Below are 16787 nucleotides of genomic sequence, written 5' to 3' on the forward strand. Positions count from 1 at the left end.
ACAGAAAACAAGCTCCACAAACAGGTCCAGTGGAAGGACACAAGTACTGGGTCCATGCTCCAGGGGAAGGGCCAACCACAACAAGAGGACCTGATTCACATGCCATGACCAAGGGGAAACAGAAAAAAGAGAATTTTCGACTATACAAAACAAGATTCAGCTGTGCCATATCAGAAGAAGCTGTCATATAGTATCCTGTCAACTTTTAAGAACTTTTCCAGTGATGGCATCAAATGGCAACAGATCGAAAAGAATCAGACCATACTACTGTTAAGAAGGTAGTCAAACAAGAAATCAGTTCATATTCAGCAGAGACAATATATGTTTACTAAACTCTCATTTTATTGAACATAAAGTAAAGTAGCCAAATTGGACAGATCAAAAATCCTTTGTTTTGCATCTTCAAGTAAGGCCTTCTTTTTAACAATTTCTGATTACGTGTCTGGCCATCAGGCAGTATGTGAGATGATAATTCCATACTAGGAGAGGGTTCAAGCTTTTTGTTTGCTTGGGTATTTACTGACAACAAGATACATTTCTAGCTCTATCTCCCATATTTACTTTGCCATTTAATATTTTCTAATTACTTGGTAATAGGCGAGAGTTAGATGTATAAGTAAAGAATACCTGTCATTAAAGCGGCTTTGCTATACTTAGCCGTAGGCTTTTTCATCCTCATCACCCATCTTCGGCCTCCAGATTTGTCTGGGATCAAGGACTATGTATTGACCAGATTTCATAGCTGGCACATTGCGAGTGGCTTGCATGGAATATTGTGCTTGCCTTGTATCAGCTGTGCATCAAGGAAGTTTCCATGTGTGCCATGGTATGGCATCAAACTCTTCGAGCTGTATTAACTTACAGTCCGCAGCCTAAGAGTAATAAGAAAAACAGAGCAGTGATCGGTGGGAAGCTTGAATTATTCTCAGTCAATCGCAATTACTTGGGATGCATTTCAAGCCATTGTTCCTTTTGCACTTTAAGCCACTCTACACTGAGTCTAGCCTTAGGTGAATTGGCCTTGGCCCTGCCCCATTATGAGCAATCTATCAAGAACTGTCAGATCAGGTCCTCCCCAGACGAGAACAGTGAAACTCCAGCGCAAAATAAGCACAGAGGGGAGATTTATTGAACATAACTCCTAGAAAAATTAATTCCAAGGGGCATTAATGATCAACAGGATTTAAGCTGCTGTATTAAAATGAATAACACCCTATGGAGACGTGGAATTAGGTTGACATGGATAATTTCAGTAGTAGGGGCAATAGGAATAAGTGTAAACATATTGATTGCGACTTCATGATTTCATTATGGATATATTAGTAGACTGTGGGTGACAAATATGATTTATAGAATTGATTAGTCGCACACATAAAGTGTCAGGAAAAACATGTCGTTGCTTCGCTCTTTAAATGTGGAAATAAAGGATGCTCGGAATTGAAATGATAAATGTTGTTTAAACCCTGCATTGTCTAATCACAGAAGAGGTGAATTCACGTTAGTGTCGAATGGTAGAAAAATAAAGTTCCCATATACTTTTAGTAGTGAATGAAGAGGAGGATTTATATGTAATGATCTTTGAAGTGGTGGAGCCATACGTGTGGGTGAACACTTCGCAAAAACCCGATTGACTGAACTGGTTGCTTCGAGTTGAAATGTAATTATTTAGTAAAGGTAGAATTGATTAAATAATTTGAAAAAAGAAGATTGAAGAAAACAAGTCTATAAAATAAATAAAATAACCGATATGGATTACACACACATTAGGTGTATGACTAAATGGACTGAGAGTTCTTCTACCTTAAATTAATTAAAGTGAGCACCTGGCCCAGTTCTAGGCATATACATTGCATTCAGTCCGGGCACTGAGGAAAGCAAAAAGAGCACGGTGCTATGTACTCGGAGTGCATTCAAGCCTGTTGCTTTTTGCCACCTACTGTAAACAAATGTCTAAGAGTAATGATCTGCACGATTTCCAAAGATTAAAGTGTATTTCATCTAGGAGCAATCCGAGCCCTATGAGACCTTTACAAACTGTTACAAGGTTGTGAGTGTAAGAGGCGCTTGCTGCTGGGCCAACACATCTGCAAAACTCGCCACACTGGTCTTCACTGGGGGCTTGCTCGGCACGCCACCTGCTACCCAAAAGTTGTCTCTCCAATTAACGCACAAGGCAACTGCTTAACCGAGTGCGCCGTGCCACCGTAAATGCCAGTTTGGAACTGAAAATACCTTTTGTAATAAAGAAGTGAAATTCACTGTGTTTTAAAATATCACTATGGGACTTCATGAGAGCTGTGGAAGTCAGGCACCGAGAGAGACACGCCTTCTCTCGTTGTCTCAGTTTGCATGCCTGCATTCTTAGAAACAGTGGCAGACTTTTTATGAAAGTAATATCATGGAATGGGTGGAGTGATATCATTCTGTGGTCGAGAATTACGTGGGTCCCTTGGCCAGAAATGTAAAATGGTTGTACTACATAAGGTGCATTTAGAGCACATAAAATGTGTCTGCCCGCAGCTGGGTTTTTATGAATGTTGCTTCATGTCAAGGGATGAGCTGAGGGAGTGTATCCCCTGCGACTAGTGATCATTTGATAACTTGGGACTCTACCCAAGTTTAGTCAGAAATCTGCATCAGCACATTTAACAATGTTTCTAACATTTTCCCTTTTTTCCCCGAGGTGTCAGTGCGTGAATGAAAAGGATAATATGGTGCAACTTTTATAGTCAACACTGAGATGGTAGTTCACACGTCCCTTTTGACTGCCTCAGTTTGTGCATAACAATGATTTTTGTGATCCGCAATCACAAGCTATTGTTTAAACTCCAGTGCGACATCTAGTGGTTATACATCAACAAACAGTGTGTTCCACCGGATAGTGGTGCCACAATACTAGTAATTGCATTGAATTTTGTCGGTGTGGGGCCTGCTGCTTTGCATTGCAAAAGGAACGGTGTGCCCCTTCTGTAATCACAAATGTTTTGAAAGTCTTTTATTGCATATGTACTCCTTGCGGGGTGTTCCCTTCTATTGCATGGATGTGTGAGAAGGAAATACCTCACTGCCTGATGCATATTCCTACCATGGAGGATGCAATGGCCAACTCGTCACCCAAGGGAGCAGAAAAATGAAGAACGCTCAGGAGGTGATCCACGTATTGCATCCTCCCAGAGAGTATAACGCCTGAGAGGATGTAAAAGGGGGTTGTATGGCTTCCTCTAAGGATCATGGGAAGGTTTCAGTTACTGGACCGGCAGTACCTTCTCCCCTCTTGATCCCAGACTGACGGCTCACTGGCCAAGCAACCTAAGATAACTCTTGATGCAAATGCAGTGTTTTTCTGCATCCACCCTATGAAGTGATGACTGTGTGCCCCCAGAAGCTTGGAGGGAGTCAGGAACTGCTCCCAACGTGAGAACCGTTTGCGATCCCCTTTCTGAAGGGGTCATCCTTCTGTCACAAAGTGGCAGGTGAGCTTCCCACTGTGTGAGGGTATGCCTGCGAAAATGCTTCATAACACACAAGCTTGGGCCCAGGTTCATGAAAAGTGATGCTGCACCTAGTGCAGTGCACCTTTTCTTGCGCCACTAAGCGCCGCCTAACGCCACATGTGTGCACTGTATTTAAAATACGGTGGACCACGGCGGTAGTCAGGGGGACTAGCATAAAATTTTTTTATGCTAGTCTGGCACTTTGCAGGACTAGCATCAAAAATGATGACACTAATCCTGCAAACCGCCCAGAGGCCAATTGAACACAATGGGAGCCTCTTTCTAACACCTGTACTTAGCAGCTGTTAAAAAATGCCGATAAAAATGGTGCAAAGGAATCTCATAGATTTTTATGGCTCCAAGCAGCATCAGGATTAGCTGGGAGTGCCGAGCCAGGGCGCTTCTAGGAAGACTGGGAGCCTGTGCAGGCTCTTTCCAGCCCGGCAACCATGTTGCTGGGCTGGAGAGAGTCCTGTGCGCATGTGTGTTTCGCCGGCCCCAGATGGCCAGCCAATCATACTTGCGCACTGAGGGGGAGTGTGCACTCCTCCTCCATCCACATCATGTCAGTGGCCCTGCCCACTTTTACAGAAACAACATAATAAACTCTGTTTATTATGTTGTTTCTATAAAAGTTTTGCCTCTGGATTTACAACTTAATTTAGAGGTGGCCGGTAATGTGTCATCCAACAAAAATTGGTAGATGTCCCTTCAGCCCACTTCTTGGTTTCTCCTCCTTATATAGAGGTGGAAGAACTACTTTACCGTTTCTGGTTGCAGCCTCAACCATCAGAAGCATTTTCACTGTTGGGCATCCGTTACAAGACTGCCATCTTCATGGTGTGGGAGTGTTTGTAGTATTTAGAACCCAGCTTCTGATGCTGATTTTTGAGTCATGCACAAAAAGCAATGGCACTGACAAGCACTTCCGGTGAATAGTTTCTTCTGCAGCAACAGCACAGGCTACGTTTTCTAGGAAGGCTGCTCACCAGACCTTAATTGGCCCTCCCTCTTAGTCTGTTGGCAGGACGGTATTTTGCTTTTGTCGGTAAAGGTCTTATCAAATATAAAACCTTTTCACAGTTTGTTAAAATGTTGTGCTCTCCGAACTACGCTCTCTGCAAGCATTTCAAACTGAAGTGAAGCAACGATATTCAAAATCTATACAAAGTAAATAAGTTGGTGCTTCTTGACACTGAATGACTAGAATACAATATTAGATAAATTAATCTATAATTTGTTCATGGTGCCTTAGACAAACGAGATATCAGTCCTGTCCAAATCAAATGTTTGTCAAAGAAAACATTCAGCTTTATTTTTATTCTGGTTAAAAAAACAGAAAACTATATCTTCTTAGCCTTTGACCTTTTGTTAATAGAATTACATTAGAAGAGGGCAATAGACAGATGAATTATAGCAGGCTTGTCCTTTTCTTGGATGTGTCTTTTGTTAATGGGTGATATGTGTAATCAAAAGTGTAGATAGTAACTGAGGGTGAAAAAGAAGCAGAATAAAATGTGTGTGTGCTTAGTAGTTGTGAAAGCAGAGTTTATCTGGAATGGTTTCCTGGCTCGCGGCCTAAATAGAGATTTATATATATATATTCCATTAAAAGCCACAAAACATGAAGTTCCACAAGAAGCGGGCAAAAGCTGTGGGTAGTTTGGAAAGAATGTGGTTATCTAAATTATTTCAAACAGATATATAGACATATCAAAAATAAAGGGAGAACGCAGTTTGGCCCATCCGTTCTTCTAGTTTCTCTGCCTGCTGTATCATTGTACAACCTAAACATAGATTATTTCACTGTCTTTGAAAACTAGCGTCACCATTAAAATTAAATAAAATCTTATTATGCAACGAAACACAGAACTGCCCAATATTTTAAACCTTTTGTTGACCTAAGATAAACACATCGTATTTGTCCATCCATCTCCCCCCTACTTCTTTTAGTAACAGAACGGCCAAAGCATGTCCGAAAGCAGCACCCTTAATTTGACAAACTTGGTTCAATAACTAGAAAATGAAACAGTGCCAAAAGATATTGGTGGAACGTGGAGAGTTCTAATTAAGTTAAGATACTCTTCTGGCCACCAGATGTAATCTTGGAAGTGGACATAGGTATAAGTAGGCTACAATTTCTCAATTAAAAAGAGTTAGGAAATAAATGTTCTGTATTACTCATAATATGAAGCCAATAATGAGAGTTGGTTTTAGTTTTAAAGATTTATTATTTAATGAAAGGTGATTTTAGTTTTAAAGACTGTGGTCCAACTGCCAGATTATGATCCTAGCGGTCGGGCCGCCAGGAGACCACTGCCATTGCCAGGATCATGGATCCCAATGGGTTGGCCGCGGTCAGAGTGATAGTCAGCTGATAACGACTCCTGTTTCCGTTAGCCTTTCCATGGCGGGTGCACTGCCATGGAAAGGTTGGTGGATAGGCAGTTCTTAGGGCTGCAGGGGAACATGGTCGTAGGCAGTGCAGGGGTCCCATGCCAGCACCCTCAGAATGAGCGCTGTCTGCTCTGCATTCCGAGGGTGCTTGTGTGTGATGGTATTGGACTCTGCACACTCACTATTTCCAGTGGGCTGACCGGCAAAAAAGTTGTAATACAACATTTCTGCCAGTCATCCCAGTGGAAACATCATAATACAATGGGGGTGAGGCCTCCTGCTTGACGGCAGCCTTGCCACCACCCTATTGGCGAGCTCGGCAGCAGTGCCACTGAGATCGTAATTAGGCCTTTACTTTTTTTTTTTTTTTTTTTATGTATTTATTTTTCTCAATAGTTCTCAAGCTTTACTAATATTAAAATTACAGAATATTGCATGAAGCAAGTCCCAAGATCTATCCCTTTTTTAATATACTAAGGGCCAGATTTAAGGGAAAGTAATGGTGCGGGGTGCTGCGCCAAATTTGGCAGCGTCGCGCATCATCATTTTCACAACGCAGGGATGCACTGTATTTAATAGAATACAGTGCACCCCTTTGTTTCTCCCAGGTCGGCGCTGCATTTGCTGCCAATTGTCAACCCAGCAACCCTTGCACCATTGTGCAAGGATGGCTGCATTGAGAAAAAGATTGTTCACCTTCCTGCACAAAAACAATCTTAAATGTCATGCAGAGGCCATGCTAAGGTTAAAATTGAAACATTTCTCTTTAGTTGAAGCATGCTGGAATTAGTTAACATTAGTGGTTCAAGCCCATACATTGGTCATGCAAAGTTTAGAATGAAATGCTCTTTTTAAATGTGGCTTTTGTTTAGGCCTAGTTTTCATAAATTTTGGAGTTCTTAGTTAATTGAATCGGACTTTAATAAATCGCCCTATCAATAATGATTTGCGGACTCAGCTGAATGTCTGCCTGTAACTGAGTGGTTGTAACATTTCTCTTCCTTTAGAGCAAACAGAGGAAAGCGAAGTTTTCCAGGATCTCTGTTGGCAACACCTAAGTGACGATTTTGTATGCAGCCGGCCTCTGGTTGGAAAACAGACCAGCTACTCGGAGTGCTGCTGCCTGTATGGTGAGGCCTGGGGGATGCAGTGCGCTCTTTGCCCCATGAAAAACTCAGGTAATTGGTTGCTGGGAGGGCTTTTTCATTTTTTAATTTCTACATTTCTTTAGTTACATTTCCTGTGGTAGAAGGCTGAGTACTTGTGTGTGTGTTTGTCCTTGTGCATGTGTTTGTGTGTGCACATATGTCTGTGTTACTATTCTTATGGTTAGTAGGGTGTGACAATACAACCAGACTCTGGGGACTAGACATAAACTAGTATCTGCAACATCAAGGATCACAGGTCCTGTGTAAAAAGTTGGGTGCGTGCCATTGATCATGTTTGTGTGCACATGTATGTATCAGTTTGTCTTACTATCCTTGTGAGTACTAGCATGTGACAATATACTCACGCTGTCGGGATTAGACCTACACCAGTTACAGCACCATGGAGGATTACATTTCCTGTGGTAAAAAGGGATGTGTGTGTTCCCCAAAAGTATAAATTGAAAATCGGCTGCATTATTTGCAGTGGCTGCAACTGGTAGTGGCTGGCATACAAACCCCTATCTGCTCTGAACGGTACATTATCGGAATATGTGAATATTCCACAACGCAGCGCATCTCCCGGAGGAACATATGGGAAACTTGATCATCAGTCAGGGCCCAAGATGGCTCGCATATTATGCAATTTCCGCCAACCAGCATGGCGACAAGTTACGCATTCAGCAAATCTAATTACCCAAAACGACCCACAGTAGCGTAGGAGTCGCACACCAGTGCACAGAAAGCTGTGATTTCTGACCCACGAGTCAGAAACCACCTCTTTGATACACTGTATATAGTAGGCTCTACATTTTGGAGAACAGCATGTGATGGTTCTACCTGGAAAAGCAAGGGTGTTGAACAGTGAGAGCATAATGTAGCCCAGAACCAGCGTGCTTTATGTTTTTAACATATTCATATTAGGAAATCTTAATTCTAATGCATGCAGGGAAAAATGATGATCAACAATTGCATCCAAGCATCCTGTCATCACAGCGCTTTAAAGTTTAATGGGCTCATGTTTCCCCCATCCCAGTAATCTAAGGATTAAGCATTGGCAGCACTATCGGGACAGCACCAGCAGCATTTAATGCACTTCTTCAGCGCAAGCACTTAATACTAGTGTTGTAAATGCACCATCGAAATCGTACCAAGTTCAAGGCTGAAAAAGTGTTGCAGAATAGGGGCCCTAGCGCATTATTTTTCATTTCTGCAGACTCTAGATACGTTTAATGCTGCTTCTCACATTCTTGTGATAAATTACACCTTTTGCAGGTTTTCCAAGGGGTGTTAACTTTAGTCCATTGGCAGCGAGAGGCTGGCATTTGCGTCCTAAAGATGATCTCTGCCCTCTCACCCACTGCACTGTTTAATCAGTGACTGCCTGCAAGAAAAAACGTAGACAGCGAGGAGCTACATTTTATTTTGCATTCCATAACTCTGCGCTTTGGCACTACACAAATGATACATCATCTGATTGTCTGTGTTATTTCAACAAACAGCATATTTCATTATAAGGCTTGTAGATTTGGTTTTAACAGTTTCATAATGGGCTCAAAACCCCAGCATACAATGCTCTGTAGCCCGCAATGCCAGAATTGGCCACTTGTTAGATATGTTTTAAAATTTTACAAAGTTGCCAACTATATTTTAAAAAAAGTACTTCTTTCACGCGTAAGTCAAAACGTAAACTCTTCGCACATTGGCAATGTGAATAATTTTTTATGTGTACTAGAAAGGTTCATACTGAGCTTCACAGCACAATAAAGATACAACATGTGCAACAGTGCAAGCTTCCATAACAGAAATAAAGAAATAAAAAGATAACGACAAGAGGAAGTAGCAGAAGAAACAGAACACACTTCTCTCACACATACAGGACAGGTACAACACATACAGCTAACTCACGAAGGAGGGCATGAGAGGAGTTAAAGACTGTTCCATAAATGTATGAGAAGTACAAAACACCAGGAAGAAACAGCCAAACCTCTTTTGGAATTGCCATGCATTCATGTACTCTTATAGGATGATGAACACTCTACTACCTAGTGAGGTGGTCTTCATTAGTGGGTTACATATCTTGCACTGGGAAGCGTTCAAGAGTACTATTGTTCACACTGGTTGCAAGTCTTAGTTATGGGCTGCCTGTGTGGCTTTGTCATCTATCTCAACATGTGTGTTCTGCCTTTGCTAAACTGTTAGACGTATACTAAGTTGTGTGTCGGTGAACTAAAATGTTGTTTACTGGTGTCTCCCTACCACAGGATTGAAATAAGAGAGTCGAGCAACAGACCCTATTTCTCTTTTCCAACAACATGTTTTGATACTCAAATATTGCCCCTGTGGAGTCAGGCATCTTCCTTAGGTATAAAAGTATCTCACATTAAATATAGTGAACCAATGCCTGCTTCATGGGACATGTTCACCAGTCTCAAACAGGGGTTCATGGGGCGATTGGACAAATTTCCTCTGGCCACACCCCTTGAAGAGGCATTGCAATGTGTTTTTAGTAAGGCTGTCATCAAGTGCATCGTGTTTTGCAGGGCTGTAGTCATAGCCTGTCCTATGAAATAGGCCATGTCCACGCTGTCAAACCATAGTGCTGCTGACTGGGTGTAGGAAGCAGGACTTCACAGACTTTGAGACTGCGTATCGCGTATCGCGTGCCGAACACCAAAGCATCTCATGCCTCACTGCGAGTGCCAATAGGGCAGTTGCAGTGAGGCAGTGTTGGATGGGTCCCATCTTTCAGAGCAGCCCCATCTTTGTTGTATCCTGTCTGGAAAAGCTGCACCGTGGAGGCTGAGGAGAGCAGCTCTTAGCTCATTCTGGATATTCTGCCCTACTACAAGTATAACTTACTGCCACTTTATAGCTGAGGTATCAACCTTTACAAAAAAGTTTCTTTTCAATTGTTTCACATTAGCACCTTAGATTAGACCTCCGCATTGAGTGGCCTTTATTAGAATTCTTGAACACAGCCATGCTGCTTTGACAGTTTTATTAATGATTGAAGAGACACATCTGTTGTTTTGTTTCTCCTGTGTGAGTCTTTATTTTTATAGATGGGACAACATTATGGTCTTTTACGGCACACACAAGAGCATGTGTGCATCAAGAACTGAATTATTTGAAGGGGCTGTGAGATGTGATGATCATGGAAACGGAGGAACAGGGAAGAAAAGTAATTGCGTAGTGTCACACTGTTTGGTTAACCTTGGGAGCCAGGATCGAAACTTGTTTTCCTGAAAAAGCATTGTGCAATTTAGAGCCTGGATGGGTATTACATTTTCCCCCTTCTGTCCTGATGACAATTTAATTAGTGACACACAAGGAAAGTCATTTGTCTTGTGCCACCTGTACAAGTCCTTAATTGCGATTATAGAAGAAGCAAAATCATTGTTCATTAAACAGTACATAACAGAAGATTTTTGTACAGTGCACGTTCTGAACCGAATTATTTCAGGGTGCTCTCAAATGTGATGCTAATGGAAAAGAAAGCAGAGAGAAAAGTAATTGTCCATCATGACACAGTTTAGTGAGCTGGGAAGATGTGGTTGAAACCAGGGTCTCTGGGGCAGGCTCCCCTCAACCAGTTTTTGCCATTGGTCCAGCAAATGCTTCTGATTGGCCTTGACATGTTATGCAAGTGCATTCAGTATCTCATTTGTATTTTTATAAAATGTGGTAACAACATTGGACACCCCTCCTCGTAGAATAGTTACACCTTGGACAGAGACAGGTACAACCTGGGCAAAAACAGTGGAAGCTTCCAACGTCAGAGGATGGGTACAGCCAAAACAGCATCAGGACAGGCGTTTCCTATCACAGGACAGGCACAAACTAGGCAGCATCAGTGCAATCCTTACGTTCCCACAGAACTGGACTAATGTGGCAGTAGCAAAGCAAGCTTCTCTCGCTTTCATAGATGGTAATCCAGACAGTCTTCCATTTCCTGCAGAACAGATTTCACTGGACAGACTAGTACTAGCTTTCTTTGCTAACAAAATATGTACTGTTTAGAAATTAGTGACATGCAGGTGACAGACAGGTCTCTGGAGAGGGGGCTTATGTCACTGAAGATAATGTATAAGTGGATAAGATGTGGAATATGTGAGTTCTGACACCATTCTTACTTATGCATGTCAGCAAGTTGAAAGTCCTGCTGCTGTCATTTCGAAACCTGGAGCAGAGCAGCTTCACCATAGCATAACTAACTCTTCACTAGACAGGCACACAGGTGGCAACCTCTGCGAAAAGATTTGGCGTGCAAACACACCAGGCACAGTGCTAGCCAAGGCTTGGTGCTGCACCTGTACAAAACGCTGAGGGTCGCCAATGTGGTTAAGAAACGTGGGGGTGATAATTTTTTAGGTTCACATTCTCATTTACTTTTGAGTAACTGGAATCTACCTGATTACAGCTGTAAAAAACAAACTAAACCATAGTTTTTTTCCCAGTGCTGTAGGTTTCCCTGCACTACACAACACAGTAATCTACTGCCACCTACTGGTACACTTTTCAGCTTAAGGAATTCAACTACATTTAACATAACATAGCATAAAAAGCACCAGTGGCAGTAAGGTTGCAGGTTGAAAAGAAAAACAGAGCTATAGAAGATACCACTCTTAGAGGGTGAGTCTCATTCTTTGAGGTTGTGCAGGGTGCTGTGTCGCACAGGTGCACACAAAGACTGTATGTTTCTGGCTGTAGAGTAGGTGTTGTTACTCTGTATAGCTACTCACTATCCCAGAGTCTGGTTTCAACTGAGAGGTGCCAATCCTCTCTTATTCTGACCCTCATTACAAGTGCTACTTGTTATTCCAATATGTGCAACAACTTCTGTTCCACACATTTTGGAATTTTAAATCGTGGGGATTTACAGGGGCCGAATTACAGGAAGTGTCCTAGGGGTGCAACGGGCTTGTGCGCATGCTTTGTGCTCCCCCAAGGCCACTTTGTATTACACAAGGGTCTGCAGATGCATGTGCTGCCCTTTCTGTAATACTGATAGTATCTCAAGAGGGCATTCCCTCATGTGCATGGGGTTGTGACCCCATGCAAATGACAGAATCTTATACACAGTCGCAAAGGCAAAGAAACTGTCTGAATGCACACTGAAAGTGTGCAACAAAAAGAAAGTAGGTCAGTGTCAGTGCACCCCCTGATGGCAGCCCCCTGAATGGAGGAAAGAAGGTCCCATGGATTCCCCCAGACATCCCCTTGCAAGTGAGTGCAGTCACTCACTGCAGCTGCCTGCAAAGGAATCTCTAATCCCCAGTGTAGGTGGTTAGCTACCTGCAGTGTGACACATGGAGTGATTTTGAAGCAGCTGATCCTTATTTCACTTGAATATGCTGTTCCCAGGGCAGCACAAGATCACAGGCGTCCTGAGGGCAGTGCATTTTGCGGAATAGGGCGCAATTCCCCTGGTGGCTCAGAGCGCACCTATTTAAAGGTCCCCCATGGTGCAAATAGGTAAAGTGTCCCCTATGTGTACTATGGGCTCAGGTAACTACTCGGTGTGATAAAAATCGCATCCCCTGGATAAGTGTTGTCAGGTCAGAGAAAAATATGCCTGCAAAATACAGAGATATGGATTTTGGTGCAAAAGCACCAAAACCTACATTTTATGCACCATTTTTCGGGAATAACTTGGAATGGGTGATATTTATGGCATGCAATGAAATCCAGACATTTTGGTGTTGGAATCTATCGTGTGTTAAAGTTATTGCACAGGACTCCACAGCCCTCATACTGTGGCCCAGTGGCCCACAATGAGCACCCAGCTGATTGAGATCTCGCGATCTCTATAGCTGAGAAGTGTCGGATACAGTTACCAGAATATGTGGATTTTGAGGCAGCAAAGACCCAAATCTGAATATTATTCCTCACAATTCATAGTTTGATAGTATTTATTGCCCCTATAGATTCTGACTTAGAGGTGGCCTATTTTATCAGGTATGATTTTTATCACACAAATTACTGGGCCAGTTAATGAGGGCATAAAAGTATTGCAAGCGTGCATTGAGTGCTGGTACTTTCTGCTTCCGATTAAGAACTGCAAGTCCTCAGTGTGTGGCAGCGCCTGCACGTTTAAAACACTTGTTACAATAGCTCTGGGCCCTCGCTGATATGTGGCGGGTGTCAGCGCGTGAGCATCGGCACGGCCCATTACTAGAGTACAGCTCTCGCTTTATCCACCGAGTTATCCTCTAACTGATTGTTACAGTCATTCTCCCTCTCAGAGCATTTTATTAGGTATGTTTACCCACGAACCAGGGCACAAGTAGATAGCGAAAGTATTCCCCAAAGAACCCCATATTTCTGTTTCATGATCCCCAATAACGTATTCAGAAAATTGATGACGAGTGAATTATATGACGTGTTTAGACAAGCAGGGAATGTTAATGCCGTTCCTACATTCCTTGAGAACAAACGGGGTGCTGATACTTAGGGCTTTTTTTATATGCTTCATGCTTGTCAGTGAGCTGTTATCGAGAAGAGCTCTGCACAGAAACTGGGGTCTTTTAAGCATTTCCCAAACCTATTCTGCAGACAGAATGACATCAAGAGCCCATATGTGGGAGGCAGCTAAGCAGGTACTCCGGGCTTGCAGGAAAGCTTTCACACCTCGGGGCCAGATGTTCCCTGGTGCATGTTTGAGTTGTGGGGCCCGAAACGGCCTCTTTAGCCGCATTTGGCGCCGACCCCGGAAACATATTTCCAGGACTCCATGATAGGGATGTTTAACATGCAGCTCAAGTGCTGCAGCAGTGGAAACAATATCTGTGACTGAAACTACAGCAAGGGGCATGCTATCCTGTTCAACTGAGCTGACTTACCCCCCTGCTACTTGCAGCCCTCACACCTCCCGCTCTCCTCGCCTGCTGAAGAAGCTGCCAGACATCAGGAAGGATGCGAAGCCGTCTGCATCCACTTTAAAGCCATCTGCTAAGCAGTCCATAAATTGCTTTTGTATATGAGGCCACGTCTTAAAAGTGAATCCCTCATACATTTTCACGATGGCTCTTGCTTGAAAGGTTTTCTCTAAGCCAACTTTCATCACGTGTGCTTGAAAGCTGGCTTGCATCATCAGTCGGGAGACCAGATGACTGAGTGTCACTGAGCAGAGTATATTTCACATTGTTGGTCTTACTTTTTAGAAACCATTATGATCAGGTCCATTAGTCCATTTGATTCATGTGAAGTGGCTACAACAGCTGCTGGGAAACATTAAATTGTTGAATGAAAGCCCAGGACTGAAAATACGGTGTCCCCGGTGAGGTGGAGTCACGCGGTAGCCCTGTCCATCTGTATCATGTCACTCTAAAGATTCTTGGCTGTCTACCATGGTGAGCCCTTACTGTCCAATAGCATTGCCAAGTCACGCAGGATGGAAAGGGAAGAAAAGGCTGCAATGACTCTTCCGTAGAACTGCTAAGGTCCCTATGTCACTCGGGACACCTGTCAGAGCTGCGACACTTGCAATGCGGAATAGCGAAACAACATGCCCCAGAATCCAATGTGCTGCCACCACGATTGTGCAAAAGTGCTGCACATAGCAGGGAGGTCACCTAGAAGCACTCGTTCAACAGCATATGAGACCCAATGGCCACCGTGAGGCTACGGTGATTACTAGACTAGGAAAAATTCATCTGGCATATGACGAGCTAGGAGTGCTCAAGTTAAATCGTCTCTACATTTCACTTTAGTATTATTGCTATATTTTGTTCGTTGAAAAAAGACTGGGGCTACTACTTCGTCCATCAGATCAGCCACTTGCTGAATCATTACTCTCCTGTGAGGTAGAGCAATGGGATAGTTCGATTTCACAGGGACACTGTCTTAATTTGTTTCAACCTTGCACACTTTTATAGTGCATAGATCCTAAAACTGCAATGTCCCTGCTCTTTTTTGTACAAGATTTCTTATTCCCTCATAGTAACCTTTTACTGAAGCGTTATGCATGCTCAGGAAACCATGTGGTGATGGGATGACTCACTAAAGCTCTTCTGCGCGGTCCACCAAAAATGTAAATGACCTCACCATATTTGAATAAACGACATTCAACATGGAACAGATGACTGTTGCAACTAAGACAAAGTAATCAAAGAAATGCAGACCGACCTTTTCCAGCAAAATAAGTCTGATGACTGTAGATGTTGCCAGCAAAGGAGAAAGAGTGAATTACTGAAAGTCAGTTCAGAGTTTGTACACCCTGCTCATCAGTGGTTTGAAGCTTTAGTCAAACATTCCTCATGCTCAGTCCAATCAGGTGCTGTGTGGCCACAGACTTGGCTGCAGTTCCGAGTCACATTAATGCAAAATTAAATTAAACCAAGGACGCACAAGCTGAATCTTTCACAGCAATTGCATCTTTCATTGCTGCAGACATTCCCGCCTAGACTAGGATATCTTTCATTTAATAAGCTGTAAATTCCGCAATAGCTTTAAGGCCTGGTTCATTACTAATGGAGGTTTATTACATCATTAGATATTTTTAAGCAAAAATATATTCCATGATTCCTCTCGCTGAAGGTTCTGTCTCTTAATCTCGGCTAACAAATGCTGCCTTCAAGCAGGAGGCTTTACAACACTTTCCATGAAGCTATGTGCTGGCTCCCTTCCACACACGAATTCCCCTTTTATGCAACAATTTGCAACACCCTATCTAGTATTTTTAATTTCGAGCCAGTAGTGGGTCACCTTGGGGGAATGGCTGTGACATTGTGTGCTGTTTCTTCTTCTCTGTTTTCAGTATAGTTTTGGTATGATTTTAACATTGTAGTATTAATTAAACTGCAAACTAGCCTCTCGAGCCTGTTGAGTCACAGTTGCACCAAGCCAGGCCTAAAGAAGAGCAAGTAATGAACAGATTTTAATATTTCTTTTTCAATATAATGATCAAGGTCATCGAGAGAGGCCGATGTGGTTCTTGTTGTGCATGACAGGTGTTAATGGTGGATGGGTGGCATCCCTGGGCAGAGTCTGGAAGACAGGTATCAGTACATCCCAGTCCTGTGATAGGGGACTCTTTCTCAGGCCCCTAGCTTCTTCCGCCTAAGTGCTCTGCTCTCCACTTCTGCTGATGTTACTGTTGATGGATGCCACATTACATTCTTTTCTCCTCTTGATTTCTTATTAAGTTATACCAGTGTCATTATGAAATCAGAAGCCATTTTTGCCACGTCTTCTCCTGAGATCAGAAGCCATTCACACCCGTCTCCTCCTGAGATCTGAAGCCAATTACACTACTGTCTCCTCCTGAGATCTGACGCCAGTTACACTCCTGCCTCCTCGTGAGATCTGAAGCCAGTTACACTCCTGCCACCCCCTGAGAACCAAAGCCAGTTACACTCCTGCCTCCTCCTGAGATCTGACGCCAGTTACACTCCTGCCTCCTCTGGAGATCTGAAGCCAGTTACACTGCTGCCTCCTCCTGAGATCTGAAGCCAGTTTCACTCCTGCCGCCTCCTGAGATCTAAAGCCAGTTACACTCCTGCCGCCCCCTGAGATCTGAAGCCAATTACACTCCTGCCTCCTCCTGAGATCTGAAGCCGGTTACACTCCTGCCGCCCCCTGAGGTCTTAAGCCTGTTACACTCCTGCCGCCCCCTGAGATCTGAAGCCAGTTACACTCCTGCCTCCTCCTGAGATCTGAAGCCAGTTACACTCCTGCCTCCTCCTGAGATCTGAAGCCATTTACACTCCTGCTGCCTCCTGAGACCTGAAGCCAGTTACACTCCTAC

The 16787-nt window shown here is 43.3% G+C and overlaps 1 protein-coding gene across 2 annotated transcripts in view; it reads left to right on the top strand.

Moving 5' to 3' along the window:
* Positions 1–16787, top strand: part of LTBP1 (latent transforming growth factor beta binding protein 1) — a 1022847-nt gene that overhangs the window by 964543 nt on the left and 41517 nt on the right. For both annotated transcript variants that reach the window (XM_069234696.1, XM_069234697.1), the window contains one exon: positions 6899–7069. In XM_069234696.1, the coding sequence (XP_069090797.1) occupies positions 6899–7069 (171 nt within the window). The remainder of the gene's footprint in view (positions 1–6898; positions 7070–16787) is intronic.

The sequence above is a fragment of the Pleurodeles waltl genome, chromosome 5 (genome assembly GCF_031143425.1).
Source record: "Pleurodeles waltl isolate 20211129_DDA chromosome 5, aPleWal1.hap1.20221129, whole genome shotgun sequence".
NCBI classification, from domain to species: domain Eukaryota; kingdom Metazoa; phylum Chordata; class Amphibia; order Caudata; family Salamandridae; genus Pleurodeles; species Pleurodeles waltl.